The sequence below is a fragment of the Tupaia chinensis genome, unplaced genomic scaffold (assembly GCF_000334495.1).
Source record: "Tupaia chinensis unplaced genomic scaffold, TupChi_1.0 Scaffold143651_1, whole genome shotgun sequence".
Lineage (NCBI taxonomy): Eukaryota > Metazoa > Chordata > Mammalia > Scandentia > Tupaiidae > Tupaia > Tupaia belangeri.
The window spans coordinates 2,270,133-2,292,880 of record NW_006203500.1 but is presented as its reverse complement, the minus strand read 5'-3'; the positions used below and the strand labels follow the sequence as shown (position 1 = coordinate 2,292,880).

The following is a 22,748-nucleotide window of genomic DNA, read 5'->3' as shown; positions in this document are numbered from 1 at the left end:
ACGCGATTCGAATTCCGGAGACTGCAACTTCATCATCAGTACTTACTGCTTTCAGAATGCATAGACTGCTGCAGCTGCAGAGCGTGGTATCGCTCTGACAAGACTATAGTCGTGTCAGCATCCGGGCAGTCTCCGAGCAGTCTCCACGTCAGGGACCGTTTGCCGGTTGCTGAAGAGGCCTCTCACTGCACCCCCTCACCTTCAGCCAGGACGGAGGGCCTACCTGGCCACTCATCCTGCTGCCGGTGCTGCCCTTCCAAAAATGATACTTCTGGTGAAGCTTTTATTGCTTATGTCAATTTTGACGTTTTCTGCTTTCCTCAAATATTTATTCCATCTAGATTTTCACATTTTGTTTTTATTAAACTGTTTATAATATTTTATTATTTTAACTACTGGGTCGTTGGAAACATCATGACACATCTTTGTATAGAAAAATACAGCATGATTTTACTGATGACCCAATATGTCATATATACTCATTGTTATTTTTTCATTCCATTCTTTTTAAAAGGTGTCTCTTTTTTCCTCCTCAGTCTTGCTGGAATTTTTCCATTCTGTTAATGTTTACAAAGAATTTTTGGTTTTGGTTAATCTTCTCTATAGTGCTGTTACCTTAATTCACTGACTTCTGTAAGTCAGTCTAGGAGAACAAAGATAAGAGTGATAACAGGCCTTCCCTGAGAAATGATGCAAGACAGGAATGAGTTGATTAACATCTTTAAAGTACTAAGAGAAAAAGTTAATTTAGAATTATATATCCAACCATAATAGCCTTCAAAAGTGAAGACAAAGTAAAGACATCTCCAGAGAGAGAAAAGCTGAATGAACATGTTGCTAATGGAACTGTTCTGTAAGAAACATTAAAGCAAATTGTGCAAGGTGAGGGGAAATGACACCAATTTGAAATGTGATCTATACAAATCTAAACAAATAAATCAGAAACCAGGAAAATCAAATGTAAAAATAAAACATACTTTTGTTATTACTTTTTTTCTTTAGTTATTGCTGTAGGGTGCATGTGCTCGCCAGACAGAAAGAGAGGGAAATTTGAGAAAGTACCCTGGCAGAGAGGATGCCACACTGCATCCCTTCTCCTCCAATCTTATCTTGGGATTTTGGGAATGTACACACATGCACCTGGTATGATTTTTCGAGCCACTGTATCTGGGACTAGAAGTGAAGCTGGCCATGTGGGATCCAGTGCCTTAACCTCCACACCACTTGCTAATCAATTACTTTTCTTTCCTTTTTTTTAATTTGCTGTAGGGTATGAGTACTCACTGGAGACAGGAAAAGAGAAAGAGAAAGTGACAAAGCACCCTCCAGGCCGAATGACCATGCTGCAGTCCTTTCGCCTCTATTTTCTTCACAGGATTTTGGGCATGCACACCCACATACCTGGCATATTTTTCAGGCTGACGTGTCTAGTACTCAAACTATTTAGTTGGCCATGTAGGATCCAGCTACCTTGACAACCATACTTTTTAAATTTCTACAAAATATAACTTGCTCTTTAAAGAAAGGATAGAAATGTTTGGATTTATAATATCTATCTAAATGACAGAGACTGTAAGCCTGGCTAAAAGAGGCAAGACCCAATTATATCCACAAGAAATGTACTTTGATTATAAAGATGAAGATAGGTTAAAAGTGAAAGAGTGATATACCATGCAAACACTTACAGAAAGCTGGAATGGCTGTATTAATACCAGACAAAATAGACTCGAAGGCATGGAATTTTCCTAAAGATAAGACTATTTCAGGACCAACCTCATAGTCTAGTGGTTAAGAGAGCCATATTCCACGTAACTGACCACAGTTAAAGTTTCGGCCCTGGCAACTTGAAAAACATACTGCTGTGTGTGTGTGTGTGTGTGTGTGTGTGTGTGTGTGCTGGCCTGTACGCACCAAATCCTGACAGAATGATAGGAGAAGGGATTGCCTGTGAGCACACCCTAAGGGGGGATTGTATGCCTCCTCCTCTGTCAAGTCTCTTTGGCGAGTGCCCATGCCTTCTGGCAATTATTTAAAAAGGGTATTTCAAAATGATAAAAGAGTCAATTCAACAAGAAGACATAGCAGTCTAAACATACTGCTAACCACAAAGCTTCAGCCAAAGTTGTAGCTGATAGAAGTAGGTCTCTAGTCAGAGTTGGAGATTTGAACACTTGTATCCAATTCTAGAATAAGGGAAAATAAAGTCAGGATTAGAAATACAGACAACTTGAGGGACCAGCAGATGGAGTAATGGCGACGTTGCTAGATTCCCATGTAGTTGGCTGCGGTTCGAGTCCCGGGCCCGGTGGCTTAAACTCAGGCTGGGCACATGTATATGCGTGCCCAGGATCCCAAGAGGAGAATGGAGGAAAAAGGATTGTGGTGTGGCCATCCTCCTGGGGGGTGATTTTTTGCTTTATGTCTCTCTGGTGAGCACATGTACCCTATAGCAAAAACCTCTCCAAAAAAAAGAAAAGAGAGAGAGAGAGATAGAAAAGAAAGAAATACAGACAACTTGAACACCATCAACCACCTTGACCAATTGGAATTCACAGGACCCTGCACTAACACCAAGTGTACATTCTTCCCATTATTTGTGGGACATTTCCCAAAAGCCATATTTGGGGCCATAAAACAAATCTCAAGTTTAAAATAATTATAATTATGCAGTATGCCATTTGAGTATAACAAATTAGACATCAAAACAGTATTTAAAAATCTCAAAATATTTAACAATAAAAAACACTTATAAGTCATACTTCCAAATGAAATGGAAATACATAGCATATCCAAATTTTGAGATGGAGAAAAGAAATATAATTTACTTTACACATCAAAACAATTAAAATTTACTTTAGACATCAAAACAATTATAAGCCATATGTCAAAGACAAAATCATGTGGAAATTAGAAAATATTGAACCAAATGAAAATGGAAATACAACATATCTGTATTTGTGAGATGGAGAAAACATTTACTTTAGAAAACAAGAAAAGTTTAAATCAGCAAACTTAGTTTCCACATTAGGAATCTATTAAAACCAAGAGCAAATTAAACCAGTGTAAGTAAAGAGAATGAACTAAGAGTGGAACTCATTGAAGTAGAGTACATGGAGTCGAGAAAACCTGTGCAGTCAAAAGCTAGATGATTTGAAAAGATCAATAAAATTGATAAGTCTACCTGCCTCCCCTCCTCTGGTAGATAATAAATTACCTGTAACAGGAATGAGAAAAGAGGACACTGTTAAGGAATCTGTAACATGTAAAGTGATGACGTGTCATGAACAGTGATGGTTTATCTTAGCCATGCATCGTTGGTTTCATATTTTAAAATCAAACATTTTAATTCCCCTGTATTAGTTATATAAGGGGGAGGGCAGTCTGGTTATCTCAACTGAGGAAATTTTGATACAAAATTCAGCGCTTGTTCATGAGGTAATTTGCTAAAAAACTAACAGTACTAAAGGACCCCCCCCCCAAGAGTATCTGAGAAAAATTTCAAGTTAATTTCATACTTTGTGGTGAAAGACTGACTGCTTCCCATACCCCCCAACATCAGGAATAGAATTGGTATTATACCCACCTGAAAAGATGCTTCATGACAATAGTCATCTGGGAAATGCAAATTAAGACCACAGTATTTTGTCACCTAAAATGTTGGGCAGTACCGAGTGCACTCAGGATCTGGAGTCACTGGAATACGTTGTTGGAGGGAATGTGGTTCCCTTTGGAACTTAGTTTGGAAAATAGCTTTGGTAATTCTTCGGAAAATAGTTCAACAATTCTTGTAAGTTAAACATTCACTAAACATAAGACTCAGCAATTCTGCTCTGACTTATTACCCAAGAAAAATGAAAACTAAAGACATGGGCACAAATGTTTATAGTATCTCTGTTCTACTGGTAAAGCTGGAATCAGCCCAGATGTTCATCGTGTGAGTGGCTAAATGAACGGTGGTATATTCATAATGGAAATAAACAGCCAATGCATGGAAGAGCATGGGTGAGAGCCTTCTTTGGAAACAGTCTCATTTGTGTTATAGAACACACAGAATATACTTAAGGTGTCAGAGAGCCCTTCAGTGGTTACATAAGGCTGGTGGTGATGAGAAGTGGAGATGGCAGAGGTGCACAAGAAACCTTTTGGGGTGATGGAAATGTTCTGTGCCTTGATTGAGCGGTGGCTACAAAGGTGCAGCTGCGGTTTAGTGCACGTAAGTCATAACTCAATGCAGTGCATTTCAGAAGCAAACGAAACAAATCACGTGGGGGCAGAGTGCAGAGGGCAGCGTATTTAGCTTAGGAATTTCTTCAGGGGTTCGCAGGCACCTTGCAGACGTGCATTCAGATGCTTGCTCTGTGGCTTTGGATAGATCTGAAGTTCTCCCCTGGAAAGTTAGTCTAAAATACTAGTGCCCAGAATCAGGGATTCATTTCCTTCTGGGATTGGGACCTCAGCGCTGGCACTTTAACCTCCCCAAGTGATTATAACTCTGAGCCAAGATAGAGGACTACTGGCCTAGGCTTTTGCTTTGAGTGCTAGCTCTAGGCAGTGTGTCTGCAGAGTGCAGGTACCCCTTTCCCGTTGTTTCTTGAGTCACACCACTCACCCTTTCTCTGGCGTCGGGACGGCGCAGCCACTTGATCGTCATGCGCTGCACACACCACGAGGGAGTAGATTCCATGAGAGAAAGGTGCACTTTATTTTTCGGAGATTCGGAATTGCTGTGTAAGTCAAAAGCCAGCAGAAAAGTATGCTAGAACTTGGTCACCCAGAGGCACACCCAGATCCCAAGACAGGAAGGACAGCAGGCCCTAGCGTAGAGTAACCCACATCTCCCAGATAACCAGTGCTGGTACGTGCCATCTCTCTACAGCCAACTCTGGTGAAGGACCACGGGTGATGGGTGAGAGGTGGCAGCACCCTGCCCTTTCCAAGTGTGAATGGTAAAGGAAACCTTTGCATTTGGAGAACCATGGGCAAATAGTGCCAGCCTAGCTTGCTGCCATCCTGTGTTCTCATGGCATGCTGGGCAGCTTGCTGAAAGCATTCTCATGTAACCCCAGCTGTGGCTGGAGGAGGCAGGATGGCCTTCTTGTTCCATCTATGTAAGCAGATCTCCACTTAACAGTGAGGTTCAGAAACCTCCCAAGGTCACGTCGCCGAAGACTGAGCTAGAAGTCTCCTGTAGGTCTGTCTGGCGCTCAGAGCATCCGTGTCCCCTCTGTACAGGATAGGTGGTGATTGAGTGTCCTCTGGAACCCGGTGCTTCCGCATGCCTTGCACGTGGTCTGTTCACACAGCAGCCCCCTCTGGGCTTCAGTCTGTCCAAGTCGTGAGCTCACTGGGGCATGGTGTCAGCCCTAGAGAGAACCGTGTCTGGACATTGCCACCCCACGTTGGTCATGTACTCACTCCTGCACTCGGGTTCTGGTGGTCCCTGTGTCTGCATGTGTGTGTTGAGGAGCTGTGTAATGACATTTTTACCAAATGTCATTAGGCTTGACTCAACACATGTTTAAATAGCAGTCGGCGTCCCGCTTTGGAATTGTGCTTTTGTCTTCCTTCAGGTTTTCTATTTGGATTTACCATTTGATGTTTAGGCAGCCTCAATAATTGAAGTGCTATTTTCTGTCAATCTGATATATTTTCCCAGAGGAACTGAGATATTCCTAGAGTTGGGCTTGTACATTTTGAAGAGAGTGTTCTCTGACACTGCTGGTTGATGTGAGGAAGAGTTAGAAGTCAGTTAACCGTCCTGTGCCCTCTCCGGAGGCTCTGTGTTGGCCTGTGTAGCCCAGGCTTGGAGATGGAGATGCGCCCCAGTCTCCGCCCCGGGGAGTGCTGACTGCACTTGGCTTCTGCCCTGGACCTCAGCCCGTGACTCATTCCTTACATTACATGGGTCTGGAATCAGTTCCCGACATGTTAGGTAAAGAAACAAACAACTTCCTCATTTTATGGAGTGCTAACAGAAGGAAACTTGTTAATTTCCTAATTGTTCTCCCCTGCCCCAGACGTAATAAACTTGAGCTTTGTAATAACAAAATTCTCAGCCTCCCTTGTGAAGGTGTGGCAGTGATGGCTCCTCCCTCCGGTGACGTTTAGCCTGTGTTCATTCTTTTTTTAAAAAAGAACTATTTATTTATCATTATTATTTTAATTTACTTTAGGGTACACATACCCACCAGAGACAGAGAGACTAGAGAGAGATAGAAAGTGAGCAAGCAAGCTGCCACATGGGAGTCCAGCATCTCAACTACCACACCACCTGCCAGCCCCAGCCTGTGTTCATTCTTAAATGTATAATTATGGGTTTGTCATACTGTCACTGTCATCCCTGTTGAGAATGAGTCATTTATGTCATAAACATTTAATTAATTTCTGTGCAAAGTTATTTGTACCCTTTCAGAATGCTGCCCTGGAAATGAGAAGTTCCCGTTCTGCATATGCCTTCAGCTCACCCACAGCTCTGGCAGGACGATGATTTTTAGAATCTTTCATTCACCTTCGTTTGCCTGATTAGTACCAGGGTTTGTGTGTGTGTGTGTGTGTGTGTGTGTGTGTGTGTGTGTAATTTCATCTCCTTCAATGAAAATCTTTAACATATTTCATTAAGTCTACTTTTGCTTTTCCAAGGAAGTGAGGTGTTTTTGTTATTTATGTATTTATTTATTGCACTGAGTAATTCCTGAATACTTTTATTTTGTACTTACCCCAAATCCTGCTTTTTGAAATAAAGTAATAATGTCACCTGATGAAGAGAGGCACTACAAATTCAGCTTGGTGGAAGTTTCCTCTAGTGCCCTGCTGTCTTTGGGAGTTCCTGCCTGGCTCCCTGCCCAGCCAGCTGAGCCAACCCCCAGAGTAACAAATGTGACCAGTTCCTGCTGCTACTCTGGGGCTCTCTGAGCACTCGCTGTGTGCTAACACATCTCCACACTCACAGTCACCCTGCCCTCCCGATGGACAGGTGAGGAAAGTCTCATGGGCTCCATGACTGGCCCAGGGCCGCAGGGGTCACAGTTAGGCTTGGCCCAGCTGCCTGGCCCCACAGAGCTCCCGCTCTCCTCAGTTCTGTGCTCTCTCCTCCTTACTTCTTCTTTTTGGGGAGAGGTTTTCACTATAGGGCTTGTGCGCTTGCTAGAAAGACAGAGAGACAGAGAGATAGAAAAATAGAAATCACTACCCCGGGGGGATGGCCATGCCGCAATCCCTTCTCCATTCTCCTTTCGGGACCTTGGGCACACATGCACACGTGCCTGGCATGAGTTTAAGCCACCAGGTCCAGGACATGAACTGGGGTCGACTACCTGGGAGTCCAGTGACATAGCCATTACGCTAACTGCTGGTCCCTCCTTGTTGCTTCTTGAACATGCTCTCAGACACGCCCTGCCCTTCCCCAACACTCTCCACAGCCCCTGTCATTTAATTCCTGGTCCTTATCTTTAGCGAGTTGTCACTTCTCTAGGGGGACCTCCCATGAGCCCCATGCTGCTGTCCCACTAGCTAAACCAGACCATGAGTGTAAAAACCAGCTTCCGTCTACAAAAGGACACACCTGTGCTCCAGCCAGGCTTAGTGCGCCCGTTTGCGGAGAGTTGGCGAGGATCACCTGCCACTGCCCCTTTCTTCACCTTTCTTGTCCACCCCAATAGCCATTGCAAGGCAAATCCACTTGGTGGTTGCTGCCTTTTCCCCGTGAAATTAACTGCACTGTTGGCCTCTGTCCTGCTGGCAGATGCAGGCAGGTCACTGAGCGAGAACCGGGGCTGTGAGGGCTGCGGGGGGACGCGCTGGATATAGTCCTCGGTGGGGCCAACTGCCAGTGTGTCCATAATGCCTCCCCGCCCGGCTTCCTGAACACGTGAGCCTTCCCGGACCAGCCCCTGTAGTGGTCTGACCCTTCATGCCAGTGCTTCTCAGTTACCTGTGGTGAAAAGCCAGTTAGCTTTCCCCCAAACCATCCTGAGCCAGTACTTTTATAAAATATCATAAAATGAGTTACTAGAAAAATACATTTTTTTAAAAAAAGTATAGAATTCGAGTCCAAACTTTAAGTTTCAGAGACATGGTAACAGCTGACTTGCCAGCAGTCCCTCAGCTGCTGCTCTCAGTTCCCCTGCAGACAGACTGTTCCCCAACCACACTTCCAACAACACATGTCAGCCAAGGGGCCACAGGAAGGGTGCTCACTTCTGAGCCTCGCTTCCTTTACCTACAAAATGGAGCCAACAGTACTTTAACTTGTAAAGTCAAAATACTGTTTTAATTATGTGAAATATTTTTCCTTTGTTTTATATTCCATTGGATTTATTTGTTTCTGCTTGTTTTTATAACTTCAAATTTTATTTTATTTTTTTTAAGAGAGACTTTTGCTATAGGGGATGTGCACTTGCCAGAGAGACAGAGACAGAAAGCAAGAAATCATCCTCTGGGGGAATGGCCACACCGCAATCCCTTCTCCTCCATCCTCCTCTGGGGATTTTGGGCACGTACACACACGCACCCAGCATGACTTTTAAGCTGCCGTGTCCAGACTTGAACCGCGGTCAACCACGTGGGAGTCCAGCAATGAAACCATTATACCATCTGCTGGCCCCTTAAATTTGATTTTTTGAAAATAGGTAAAATAGACAAGATTCCAAAGTTACATTCAGAGTCTCTATTCCTATTTTCTTCACCTTGTAGATAACCATTATTTGTTTCTAGTTTAACCCTTCTATATCTCTCTTACAGAATACATATTTTTAAAATATATAGTTCTCCCTCACACAGAAGCCTCTTCTGCACATTGCTTTTGTCACTTATCATAATATCCTGGTGACCACTCCAGAGCAGTACATCAGTGGTCTTCATTCATTTCACTGCTAGGTGGAAGTCTCTTGTATTTGTGCCATAGTTTATCGAGCAGGCCTTGTCTAAGTGGGCACCTGAGCTGTTTTCAGGACCTCTGTTACCATAAATTGTGCTGCAGTCAGCAGCGTCACTTGTCAGAGAAACACACATGAGAGCTACGGTGAGGCCCAGTACATTGATGCGGGTGGTAGGTGCCACGGCTCGTTACGGGAGGCCCTGGGTTTGGATCCTGGGTTGCCTTCAACACACAGGTGTGCCCGTTGGGGGCTCTGTCTATGTCTCAAGAAATAGACAAATTTCTAAAAAAACTTCTGAAATTAGAGAATGGTAATGATTATACAGTTTTACGTATACTAAAACCACTGAACTGAACACTTTTAAGGGGTTTAGATTTTATGGTATGTGAATTATATATCAATAATATTGTTACTAACAAATAAACTGTGCTGCAATGAACAGTCTTATGCCAGACACGAGTCCAGGTGCTGGCGTATGTTTAAGCAATAGCCTCGAATGGGATTGCCAGGTCAGAGAGTAAATCCAGGTGTGATTTTGCTCATACTGCTCAGTTCCCCTCCACAGTGCATGGGGGTGCACCGGCTATCATTCCCGACAGCTCAAGAGCAGCGCCTGTTTCCCTGTAGCCTTGCTAGTCGGGTGTGGTCATCAGCCAGTCTACAGGTGAAAAATACTCTGTGTAATTATAGTTTGTCTTTCTCTTACCATGAATGAGGTTAAGCACATTCTGGTACCATTATAGTCATCTTTATTTGTCTGTGCCATTTCTATCCACATAGTTGTATCCATTTTCTATTTCCTCGTTGGTGTTTAAATTTTTACAAGATCTTTATACAAGGGATTTCAGAAAGCTTATGGAAATACATAATATGAAAAAAACGATGCATGGATTTCAGGATTTTTTGCACTAGAATAAACTTCCATACTTAAATTTCATTTTTCCACAAAAGTTTTGAGTACACTCATATAGTAAGATACTAATCCTCTGCAAATATCTTACAGGGATGTGCTATCTTAGAAATAATTTTTCCAATTTTCATTTGCTTTGTTTTTTAATTGCCAGAGGGTGGGTGTGTGCTTGCCAGAGAAGGAACACAGGCACATGCGTGCCCCCAATGGACGTGGCCACTCTGCAGTCCTTTTTCTTCCATTCCTCTTCAGCATCAGGATTTTGGACATAACACATGTGCGCCTGGCATGTTTTTCAGGCCACCAGGGCCAGCTTTTCAATCTGGCTCCTATAGCTTCTGCCCTACTGAGCTGACCCAACCTCCCTCTTTAAAAAATTTAGTCAAATTTTAAAATGTTTTCCACATTGGGAACCAGCAGTTAGTGTAATGGCTATGTCGCTGGACTCCCACATAGTCGACCGCGGTTCATGTCCCGGACCCGGTGGCTTAAAACTCACGCCGGGTGCGTGTGCGTGCGTGCCCAAGATCCCGAGAGGAGAATGGAGGAGAAGGGATTGCGGTGTGACCATCCCCCCTGGGGGGGTGATTTCTCGCTTTCTGTCTCTATGTCTCTATCTGTCTGTCTGGCAAGCGCACGCGCCCTACAGTGAAAATCTCTCCAAAAAAAAAAAAAATGTTTTCCACATTGTTCCTAGATTTTGAATACACTTAGGAAAGCTTTTCCTATTCCAAGCTTAGAAACGGAATCCACTCATATGTTCTTACAGTACTGGTGTTTTATTCATCTTTAAATTTAAATTTTTTGTTTGAAGTTTGTTTAGAGTTCATCCCAGTGAATAATGTTAGGAAGTGATCTACTTTTTCCCTTTTTATATGGCTATCCAATTGTACCAACATTTTAGGGAAGGGTAAAAAGTATCACTTTTCATTTGCATGCCTTTTTTTTTTTTTTAAGATTTTTGCTATAGGGCATGTGTATTCACCAGAGAGACAGAGAGAAAACAGGTGAGAAATTACCCCCCAGGGCGGATGGCCATGCTACAATCCCTTCTCCTTCATTTGCTTCTTAGGATTTTGGGCATGCATGCACACGCGCCTGGTGTGAGTTTTAAGCCACCAAGTCCAGAACCCACACTGCGGTTGGCTACGTGGGAGTCCAGTAACATAACCATTATGCCATCTAGTGGTCCCTGGTCTGTTTACTTACTAACGGGTGCGAGAGAATGACAGTCAGACTCACACAGGGATTCCCAGGAGGGTTTCACCTTGCCGTGATCTTCACCCCAGACTTCCAAAAGCCATCTCCACAGGTGGGTGTGCCCACGAGCTTATTGAGCATCTGAACCCCAACCTTTCCTGGTGGCTCCCACAACACATTGCAGCACCCTATGACCTGTGCCACCACAGAGGGGCCAAATAGGTCTGTTCTTTAAGTATTTCAGGGCTGATACTGGTTGTCGGCAACGTCACCACATATTTTTTTCTATACAAAAATGCCTTATGACTTTCTGGACAACTCAGTAGAAACATCTTGGATAATTGTACAAACATGATAACACCGTGTAAGGAAATAAAAAGAGGAACAAGTCCATGATCTCTGACCCTAGCTGGGCTGTTTCATTGTGTGACTTATCTTCTCTCTTCCTAGGTAAATGAACTGGACGGCATTCCACTGATCCTGGATGGCTGCGGCCTGGATGGCAGTAACCCGTGTATCCTTCCATGTGAGCCTCTGTGTATGCCTGTATGACCAGAATGTGTCCCTTCCTGTAGTTCGTTCAGTCTGTAGCTGGCTGGCGGGCTTACCTGCTCGTTCCGAAGAACCAAACCACTTCCTCCCAGTTGGGATTCAGAAATGTCACCCCATGACCTTTGCAGTATAGTAAGCTCATGTTCCAGGTGAATGGGCTGAGGTGTCCCACACCAGCTCGCTACTAGAAGACATCTCACAGCTCTGGGCCGAGGCGACTCAGCCAAAGCCCTGTGTCACTCGGTCACCTTTCCTCAGTGGTGTGTGGTCCTTGGTGTGAATACAAAAAATTCTGCGCTTTCTTTTCCTTTTTTACTCTGGAGATTCTGAGTGTCCAGTCCTTCAGAAGAACTGTTTGAACAGTAGTTGGGCAATGAAACATGAGGCGGGCCGGCTCCTTAGCCATAGGAAGAATTGTTTCAGTGGCACTGAATTCTCGTTTGTGAAGGGGTCTGTGTTGCACCCTTCTGTTACTGAAGCTGAGTTCTCTGGCTCTTGCCTTCACTTGGGTTGGCCACCCTTGGAGGGCGCTCTGCCAGGACCTTGCTTATTTCCTATCTCTCCACCAATTCGCTGCACTGTACAAAACTGGCCTACGACAGTGATGAGTCACAGGAACAGGGACAACCTGGTTAGATCTGAGATAAAGCCTACTGTTTAACTTCAAGAACTTCCCTGGTAAGGGCCAAGCTCAGCCCCGTCCTTTCCCTGGCCACTTCATGGCCTTGTACTCAGTGCACCAGGGAAGGTGAATAAGGCCATCAAAAGGACTTTGGGAGGCAGAGCAGCGAAGCTGGGGAATGGGGAGGCTGACGGGGAGGGACGTTGTAAAAGTGAAATACCCCTTATTTGGCTTCTGCCACGGTGAGGAAAGGAACAGCTGAGAATCCTGTGTTTCAGAGTAAGTAGAGATGCTTACTTGTACTAACGATACTGTTGTTTAACAATACTGATTAGCGATAGGAAAATCCTTTTTTTAAAGAAGGCTGTAGCTGTTAAGATGAGTCAGGAAGATAAACAGCCTCAGAAGGCTCCTCTTTGAGGTAGAACAAAATTGGGGTACTGTGCATGAGTCAGCTACTGCCGGCTGCACTCACTGGAGAGTTTTGACGTTTTCTAGCCTCCCAAAAGGAACCAGAAAAAGAAGAAAGCTTCAGTCACAGGAAAACGGTGCAAGGATGTTCAGGCATGCTTACAGACATTGGATTTCTTAATGAGAGATGATTTGTTGGGAAGATTCGCTTCTCCACCATTCACTTTATCTTCCCCTTCTCGAGTAGAAGTGTTTTCATCATATCTTCCCCTTCTCGAGTAGAAGTGTTTTCATCACTGAGCTTGTCTGTTAGCAAAACCCGAATACAAAAAGGCTGTTGCACACGAGCTCACTGTAGGACTTATGCCGGTGCAATTCACGCCCTCACCTCTTTCACTTCCGAATCCTCCTTCCCATAACTGTTTTCATGAAAATGTTATGTAGTCCTCATTCCGTATTAATCTTGACAGCACCATGAAGCAGATACTATCATCCCCATTTTGCAGATGAGGGAATAAACTGGGCTTCTCAGTGACTCGCCCTGAAGGCCAGGACCAGAATTCAAGCCGTGATAGCCCCTGGCGGGGGCTTTTCTGTACTGCCTTCTGTGAGTTGCACGGGGTCAGAACACATGCAGGGAAGCCATACAGATGTGTTCATGTGCAGAGGTATTACTCAGATTACTAAGATTCAAGATGTATCGGGACATGTGTGGATAACTGCCTTTTATAATGGTAATTAATGAAGCATTGTAAAATCCTTGACTCTCCTGTGAGTTGGTAAAAGATAAACAAGTACAACAGGTACGTTTCTGTTAGGTGCATGCGGTCTTTAGAGTGCTACTTATTAAGCCTGCCAGAGTCTAAAGGTACATGAAGCATGTATGACAAGATAGGTGCAAACGGAAACTCCAGCACAAAGGGAGTCAGTGATGGTGGAGTACTCACAAGTGAGAAAACGCCGTGGCCTGAGTTTCAGCTCTCTGATGGGAGTCATAAAGTAGCATCTGGCCTTCCCAGCACAAACAGACCTGAGGCACATCACAGACGTCACCTTATCCTGTAGATAAGACCATAGACTTCTTTCCTGCTGTCAGGCTGCTGCTGTTCACTGACAGGTTCCAGAGAATTACCTGGTTGCCTTAACTACCTCTCACCTCCCAGTCACTCTCATCTTTTCCTTCTGTGTTTTCTCTTTCTTTTATTTATTTATCCATGAAAATAATGCACCTTGTGGCTTTAAAAAAAAAAAAACAGTTGACAGTTTTAGCATTTTCTCATTTCACAATACAAATGAAAACTGCACTTTTTCGTCTCACTTCTCTCCTCCAAAACTACTCTTATTTTTCATTTTTTTTAATAGGAAGGGAAAGAAAGTCTTCCTTGACATGCTGTTAGAAAACACCCAGAGTCACAGCACCAGGCTCTCTTGGTGAAGTAGAACAAGTTAATATAAAACTGACATAAAGAGGCCTCCCTTCATCCTTATCCGTCTGGCCGAGTGGGCACCATCATGGGCCTGGGCAGGAGATCTCATCATTGGGGGCCCAGCATCCTGGCATGTGGCCTCCCATGGTGGCCTCATTCCAGGAGCAGGTCCTACTGGCATCATCCCAGGAGGAGGAGGGCCCCCCATATGGGGTGCTGGCATCACGCCAGGGCCAGGAGGACCTGGGAGACTGGGGGAGGTGCCATCATGGCCCCGGCAGGAGGAGGAGCAGAGAATGGAGGAGGAGGATCTTCCCTGTTGAAAGGCACGGTGGTTTCGTCAGTCAGGCTTTGCGCCTGCTCTCCCATCCATTTCTGATAGTAGGCTTTCCCGTTCCCTTTGTGTTTCCTACCACTGCAGTGTGTCTTCTCACGGACGGAGAATCGGGGGTGAGGTGTGTATCACAGTGGGCACAATAAGCTCGGGCACGTGGCTCCTCGGGCCGTTGGACTTTCCGCTCCGTTCCGCGCCGCCGGAAGTGACGCGCACAGGGAGCGCCGACTCCTCCATGTGGCTTTTTTTAATTGTGAAAGGTGTTCACAGGGAGAACAAGGGCGTGAAACCGTACTTCTCAGTTCACTCTCAGAGCTGCTGCTTCCACTAGCTGCTTGTGCACATGTAATAATGTACTTTGCTCCCTTCCTTAATGTATCGTGTTTGATGTAACCAGTGTCTCTGAGCTTTCCCGCCCTCCCGCTCCGCTGCAGTGAGACCCCATCCGGTTTTCTGTCGCCCACGTTCTCAGGCCGGAAGTGTTTATTTGCGTTTGAGTTGTGTTTATATGTACGCAGAGTACTCAGTCAAACCTTCTCCCAATTCCATCAAGTCATTTATTTGTAACAGATCTTTACATAGTCTAGATAGAAGTTCTTTGTCAGCTACAGGTATTGTTTTCTGATAATGGTTGTTCTTAACTTTTAATCAGTTCTGTCCCTCTTTATGGTTAGGGTTTTATTTCTTGTTTCTTGTTTTATAATGTATATATATATCTTGTTTAAGAAATACTGGTGTTTGTTTTTGTGTGTGTGTGTGTGTGTGTTTTTTTTTTTTTTTTTTGAGAGGTTTTTGCTATAGGGCGCGTGCACTCGCCAGACAGACACACAGAAAGCGAGAAATCACGCCCCCAGGAGGGATGGCCACGCCACAGTCCCTTCTCCTCCGTTCTCCTCTTGGGATCTTGGGCACACACACACGCGTACCTGGCATGAGTTTTAAGCCACCAGGTCCAGGACACGAACTGCGGTCGACTACATGGGAGTCCAGCGATGTAGCCATTATGCTAACTGGTGGTCCCCTGTTTAAGGAATATTGTGCCACAAGGTCATTATGATAATCTGGATTATCTTTGAATTCTTTATCATTTTACCTTTTACATATATGTCTATAATTTATTTGGAGTTGATTCCTGTGTATGGAGTAGACTAGGGGTGTCCTCCTATTCTTTTCATGTGGACACATGGTTGTCTCAGTCGTACTTTCTGAAATGAACATGCTTTTGTCACTTTTTTTTTTTAATCAAAAAAGGCAAGTGTCCACACTAGTTGGGTATGTTATTTTGGGTTGTATTCTTCTCCATTGATCTGTTTGCCTGTCTCTGCACCAATCCCACAGTCTTAATTACTGTAGCTTCCCAGCATGTCTTAGTATCAGTCAGGTAAGTCCTTCTGTTATAACTGTTGGGTCTGTGGGAAGTCATGACATGTTTTTCTGTGTAAAAATGCTTCATGGCATTTCCGACAACCAAATACTTTTTAGTCATTTGTATTTTTGTGTACAAGTTTTAAAACCTATCTGTCACATTCACACTCATGGGTATAGACATTTGAGGGGAGAAGTTCGTGGAAAAACATAATTTTTAATGCAAAAAGCTTTTGAAATCTCTGCATAATTTTCTCATTGCGTGTATTTTCCATGAATTTTTTGAAGACTGCTTATATATGCATACATGTACTCATACATGCAAAATCACCAATTAAAACCATTTAACCTCCCCATACTGAGTTATTCATTGAAATTGTATTGATTAACCTGAATTTGCTAAAAGTTGACATGTAATCCTGAGTCTTTCAACCCATAACATGTTCTACCTGTCCATTTATTTAGGATCATTAATTTTCACTTTCGTTCTTTTCTTTGTACTTTAACTCCATTGCATGGATTTTTTATATGTGCTATTTCATTGTCATGCATTTAAGTGTTTCCTAATTTCTATTATGATTTCTTTTTGACCTGTGAATTATTTATAAATGAATTTCTTAGTTTCTAAACAAAAATTTTCTGTCTTTTAGACTTGATTGCTTTTTTTAATTTTATTTTTTATTATTTATATATTTTTTAAATTTACAGTGTACAGCATGGTTTTTCCCAACCATGACTACAGTACATATTAGTGAAGACAGAGACATTACTACATACATTATCTTCAGCTGATACCGTTTCATTTTTTAGAGATCAGCCTCTGCTGTAATTGCATGGTGATCAAAGAGCACACACTCAGCTTCCTCTGTCCTGTGAAATTTATCAAGACTTGCTTTATGACCCAACCTCTGGTCAGTTTTTGCCTATGTTCTACACATGCTGTTCTCATTGTTAGGATGCACATTACCTTTATGGATTTGTGCCTTTTTAAAAAATCCAGTGGGGGGGTGGGCAGCAGATGGCATAGCGGTTACATTGCTGGACTCCCACCTGGCCACTGTGGTTGAGTCCTGGACCTGGTGGCTTTAGACTTACACCGGGCATATGTGCATGCGTGCACAAGATCCCAGGGGAGAACAGAGGAAAGGATGTGATTTTTCACTTTCCCTCTCACTGCTTCTGTCTTTCTGTCTCTGACCATCACACCTGCCCTAAGGCCAAAACCTCTACTCACCCCCACCCCACCCCCCCCAAAAAAAGAAAATCCACTGGGGCTTCAAAAGAGAATGGAGATAGAAGTGTGTGTTCATAAGCTTCATCTTCTACTTATGGTCACCGGTTACCACTGTCTTGCCAAAGTCAGTGGGTACTTAAAGTTCTTGTGTTATTAACTTTACACAATTTATAATTCAACAGAATTAACCACTTCTCCTAAGTGTGCTGCATTCTTGTTCGCAGCAGTGACACTGCCTTCCCTTGCTTTCTCACCTCTCCTCCTCCCCTCAGCTCCTTCCTTGCCAGCTTTTCTTCCTTCCTTTTCTTCCTTCCTTCCTTCCTTCCTTCCTTCCTTTCTTTCAAATACCTGGACCAGGCCCTCAAGGCCCTACTTAAGTAGATCCTCTCCAACTTTCTTTTCTTTTTTTTTCTTTTTGAGAGGTTTTCGCTATAGGGCGCGTGCGCTCACCAGACAGACAGAGATAGATAGATAGAAAGTGAGAAATCACCCCCCAGGGGGGATGGTCACACCGCAGTCCCTTCTCCTCCATTCTCCTCTCAGGATCTTGGGCACGCACGCACATGCGTGCGCCTGGCGTGAGTTTTAAGCCCTGGGTCCGGGATGTGAACTGCGGTCGACTACGTGGGAGTCCAGTGACATAGCCATTTCGCTAACTGCTGGTTCCCCCTTGCCAGCTTTTCTATACACCCTTTAAACTTTGCAGCGCCTCAGGTACTCCAGAGCCTGGGGATGTTCTTCTTACTCTGCGGCTTCTCCCTCATCCGCCATTCATTCCTTTATTTATCCAGTGTTTATGGAACACTATTTACATCTAGAACATTCTGCTGGGGCCCTAGAATGGCAGGAAGCCTCTGGGGTGTCTTTGGCAGTCATCCAGAGAAAGAGATGGTGATGGCTTGGTCCAGTCTGGCCGCAGAGCTGGTAATAAGCCGTTCTGTTCTGAGTGTTCTCATAGTTTTAAATACCACCCGTTCACCTACAGGTTCTCTCTTCTGAGGCTCAGACTAGTATACATGACATGGGGCTTGGATATCTTCCCACATTCCCAGGTCAGCCTTTCCGAGGTCAGACTGTCAGTAGCTTTCCTCACAGATGTCTCCTCCCTCTGAGAGGGGACAGCTCCTCCCACGTGGTCACTCAGAGCTGAGCCATTCCCAGTGCTCTTCCTTTTGTTCTCTAGCATCTCGATCACCACCATATTTTGGTTCTTTCTTCAGATCCTTTTCCAAGTCTTTCTGCTTCCCTCTCCCGGCATCACCATCCAGCCCACACTTTGGTCACCCCTGGCCTGTCGTCTTCAGCAGCGACTTCCTAACTCACCTCTTCTCATGTCCAAGTGACTTCTGACTCCACACCCACTCCGTGTAATGACCTTCTAAACCCACACAGGGCCATTCCTCTGTGACCCTCCCGCACTGCCCTCCTCAACACGCCTCTGTGACACAGGCTCCATGACTGCCCACTGCTCTTGGAATAGAGTCTCCGTCCTCAGGTCCTGTGAGACTCCGCTCCTGCCTCTCCCACCTGCAGTGCCGTTCAGTCTTCATGCTGCCCGGGCCAACTGTGCTCTTCTCAGCTCGCTCTGAGTTCTCAGGTCAAAGCCATCGTCTGTGTGGTTCACAAGTCACATCACCTGAGCTTCTTCCAGCTGAGTCGTCCTCACCTTCATGCCCGACATCTGTTCTCTTCCTCAGTAGAGCCTTCCTCAAGCCGCAGCCTGGAGTAAGAGACCCCTGCCGGTTCCCTGGCAGAACCTGTCTGTTCCTCGGCTCACCACAGCTTGTGCGTAGATCTATGGGTATTTATGTCTGATTACCTTCTAGACTAAGCTCCTTGCAGACAGGGACTGTTTTCCTGTTTCCACATGGTAGATGCCCAGTAAATGCATCCTAGATGTATGTGTGAATAAACAAATAGAAGCAAGTTGGTAATATGAATATGTGTGTGTGTGTGTGTGTGTTTGGGGGAAGGTGGTTTTAAGCTCTAGAAAAAGGTCTCCCATGGGTTCTTTTGAAGTTTGTGCACTAAGTAATTTTAGTTTGGCAGTGATATTATTTCAGATTTGTTTTGTTCTTCTAATAACACCAGCGAAGCTTTTTTTCGAACTTTCAAGTTCACTGTTTTGTGTTAAAAGCAATAGCTATTTTGGATATGCTTAGACTAGGCGTAAGTGCTGGTGTTGAGTATTAGTTAATGATATAACACCGTTCTCTGAGCACTCTGGTCACTGACCCTGTCCATGTGCACGGACGCCCTCCATGGGGTGAGGATGGCCTGTGTCGCCTTCAGACGGCAGCGCATTCTCTGTGGGAAATCTGTGGGCAGGACTGTGTGAAAGATGTCATATTCTCAGTCACCCTGCCGACTCCGAACTCCCGGCCAGCCTGCCAGAGCAGCCTAGAGCCGAAACTCCCCCTGGGGAGGGATGGGGTTGGAAGGCTTCCTCTTCCCTCTCTTGGAGGCCACTCAGAGAGACTGACAGGGGTTTGCAATTCTGAGGAATAGGTAGCAGCTCCGAGGAGAGCCAGAGCGTAACTCTGGAACTGTCCTCGCTGAAGCTGCTTCAGGGCTCCAGGCCAGCCAGCGCCCAGCTGTTCACCTCCCCACTCACTTGTGGGTGCCCACAGTAATGACATGGTAGCCAGTGCCATCGGAAAGTTCCAGCGTCACTCCCAGAGTCCATTTCTTATTTGTCAGTTTATTGTGGCAAGTGGGATTTTTTGTTGTTATTGTTTCCAAATAGAAACAGCTGAACTTTATTTGAAATGTTGTTCTTTTATTCTTTTTTGATCTATGTTTTGATCAGTTGTCCTTGATGTGGGTTTTTTTTTTTAATTGTTTTTTTTTGGGGGGGGGCAGGGGTAGAATGAAAGTCCAAACTGGATTGTTTGGGTTTTTTTTTTTCTGTTTTCTTTGCTCCCTTTCTTTCTTTCTCTCTCTCTGTGTAGAATTCATTTGTAGGAAAGTCAAATTCATTTGAATACAGAAATGCAAGTGTTTGTAGGAATAATCACCAGTGTTTCCCAGTAGACACGAGGAAGTTTGGTGTAGTGGTGGGGATGGCAGCTTGGGCTAGACAGCCCAGGTTCAAGCTCTGCCTCTTGTTAACTTCCAAGTGCCTCAGTTAACCTCTGTAAGTCTTTCCCACAAAGTGGGACATGTCCACAGTGCCATAGTGAACATGAAATGTCATCATGTTTATGAAGTGCCAGAGAAGGGCTTCTCAACAAATATGTGTTCTTGTACAAATACCCTATCATGGTTATTGATTTGTGAGAAAGGCAGATTTTCAACTAGGTTGCAGTATGAGTCAGTGGTAAACTCAAATAGCACTTCCAAAACAGAGTAGAGAGTCCAGGGACAGATTTATAACCGACCAGGGCCCATCTCACTTCCATGAGGAAAGGATGATCTTTTCCATAAATGCTGCTGGACCCATGTAATTTCCATAATGGAGAGAAATAACCTGAGACCCCTTCCTCCTATCATCCAGAGATAGTAATTCAAGATGAGTTGTAAACCCCAGTGTGAATGGTGAAACAAAAGAGCTTCTAGAAGGAAGGAATCACAGAGAATATGTTTATTACCTTGGAGTGGACAAATATTACTTAAACAAGACATTAAAAAGCCTAACTGAGGGACCAGCAGATGGCATAATGGTTACATCACTAAGCTCCCACGTAGTCAACCAGGGTTCGAGTCCTAGACCTGGTGGCTTAAAACCACACTGGGCATGATGCCTAAGTTCTTGCACGAGTTCTGTTTCAGCCCTTTTGGCTCTCTGAGTAGCACCATGGCGGTTGGCAAGAATAAGTGCCTTATGAAAGGCGGCAAAAAGGGAGCCAAGAAGAAAGTGGTTGATCCATTTTCTAAAAAAGGATTGGTCTGATGTGGAAGCACCTATGTTCACCATAAGAAATACTGGGAAAACACTAGTTACCAGAACTCAAGGAACCAAAATTGCATCTGACGGCCTTAAGGGCCATGTGTTTAAAGTGAGCCTTGCAGAGCTGCAGAACAATGAAGTCACATTTAGGAAATTCAAGCTAATTACTGTTCAGGGCAAAAACTGCCTGACTAACTTCCATGGCATGGATCTCACCCATGACAAAATGTGGTCCATGGTCAAAAAATGGCAGACCATGATTGAAGCTCATGTGGATGTCAAGACTACCGATTATTTGCTTTGTCTCTTCTGTGTTGGGTTTACTAAAAAACGCAACAATCAGATACGGAAGACTTCTTCTGCCCAGCATTAGCAGGTCCGCCAAATCTGGAAAAAGATGATGGAAATCATGACCCGGGAGGTGCAGACAAATGACTTGAAAGAAGTGGTCGATAAACTGATTCCAGACAGCATCGGAAAAGACAGAAAAGGCCTGCCAGTCCATCTACCCTCTCCACGATGTCTTTGTCAGGAAAGTCAAGATGCTGAAGAAGCTCAAATTTGAACTGGGAAAACTCATGGAGCTTCATGGGGAAGGTAGCAGCTCTGGAAAAGCTACTGGGGATGAGACAGGTGCCAAAGTTGAACGAGCTGATGGATATGAACCACCAGTCCAAGAATCCGTTTAAAGTTCAGACTTTTAATAGTGACAAAAAGTCCTGTTTGGACCAAACAAACAAACAAACAAACAAACAAAAAAAAAGGGCACTTCTGCATGCATGCCCAAGATCCTGAGAAGAGAATGGAGGAAAAGGGACTGCGGAGAAGGGATTGTTGTGTGGCCATCTGCCCTATGAGGTGATTTCTCACTTCTGTCTGTCTCTCCAGTTAGGGCATGGGCCCTATAGCAAAAATCTCTCTTAAAAAAAAATAAAATAAACCTAACTGAAAAAACTAACTATAAAAGAAAACTTTAGTTTCTTTTTTCTTGCCAGAGAATGCATGTGCTCACTAGAGAGACATGTAGAGACAGAGTGAGAGAGAGAGCCTTCCCAGTGGGGTCCCGCTGCTCCATCCTGTCCGGATTTTGGACACATACTGTACACACACACATTCACATGTGTGCGTGTGCACGCACACACACATGCATGCTCACGCGCGCACACACACGCACACACACACACACACTGTCACATGCATTTGTGCCTTGCATGTTTCTCAAGCTGCAGGGGCTGGGATTAGTGGGCCATGTGGGATCTGGGTCTCCTAACCACCAGGCTACAAAGCTGGCCCAAGAAAGACTTTAAAAAATAATTACATTATGGGTATCTGACGAAGGACTGATATCCATAATATGAGGGCTTCTATAAAACAAGGGGAAGATGAACAGTTCACTTTTTTTAAATGGGCAGACTTAACATGTCACTTCATAAAACAGGATATCCAGTGACCAGTAAGCACATGGAAATAGCTCAGTGTCATTCGTCAGGGACATGCAAATGTACCCCAGAAGAAGGAGCTAGCTCCCCCCAGGGTGGCTAATAAAGTCACTGGCAATTTCAAGTGATGGCGAGGATGTGGAGGAGTCCTACATTGCCGGCCTCACTCTGGGATACGAGCTGGAATAATTGCTCAGAAAACTACTTGGCTGTGTCTGCACTTGCCCTGTGAGCTGCTCCGTCCTTTGGTACGTCCCCAAGAGGAATGTGTTACGTGTGTCCTTTAGAAAGTGTGCAAGGAGGGGCCGGACGCCAAGGCTGCGTCCGGTCACGGGACGTCCCGGGCCCTTCCGGGCTGGGCGAGTCCCCCCTGGGGCCCTGCTAAGCCGGCGGCGGCGGCAGAGGCAGGCCGGACGCCAAGGCTGCGTCCGGTCACGGGACGTCCCGGGCCCTTCCGGGCTCGGCGAGTCCCCCCTGGGGCCCTGCTAA

General features: G+C 44.8%; 1 protein-coding gene across 4 annotated transcripts in view; it reads left to right on the top strand.

The window, feature by feature from the left end:
* ATXN10 (ataxin 10) overlaps positions 1-22,748 on the top strand; it is a 229,583-nt gene that overhangs the window by 174,360 nt on the left and 32,475 nt on the right. For 2 of the 4 annotated variants that reach the window (XM_006164634.3, XM_006164633.3), the window contains exon 11: positions 11,437-11,500. In XM_006164634.3, the coding sequence (XP_006164696.1) occupies positions 11,437-11,500 (64 nt within the window). Of the gene's footprint in view, positions 1-11,436; positions 11,501-13,051; positions 13,741-14,419; positions 14,915-22,748 lie in introns of those variants that run through there. The other 2 variants (XR_003547215.1, XM_027766759.1) reach the window with 2 other exon arrangements.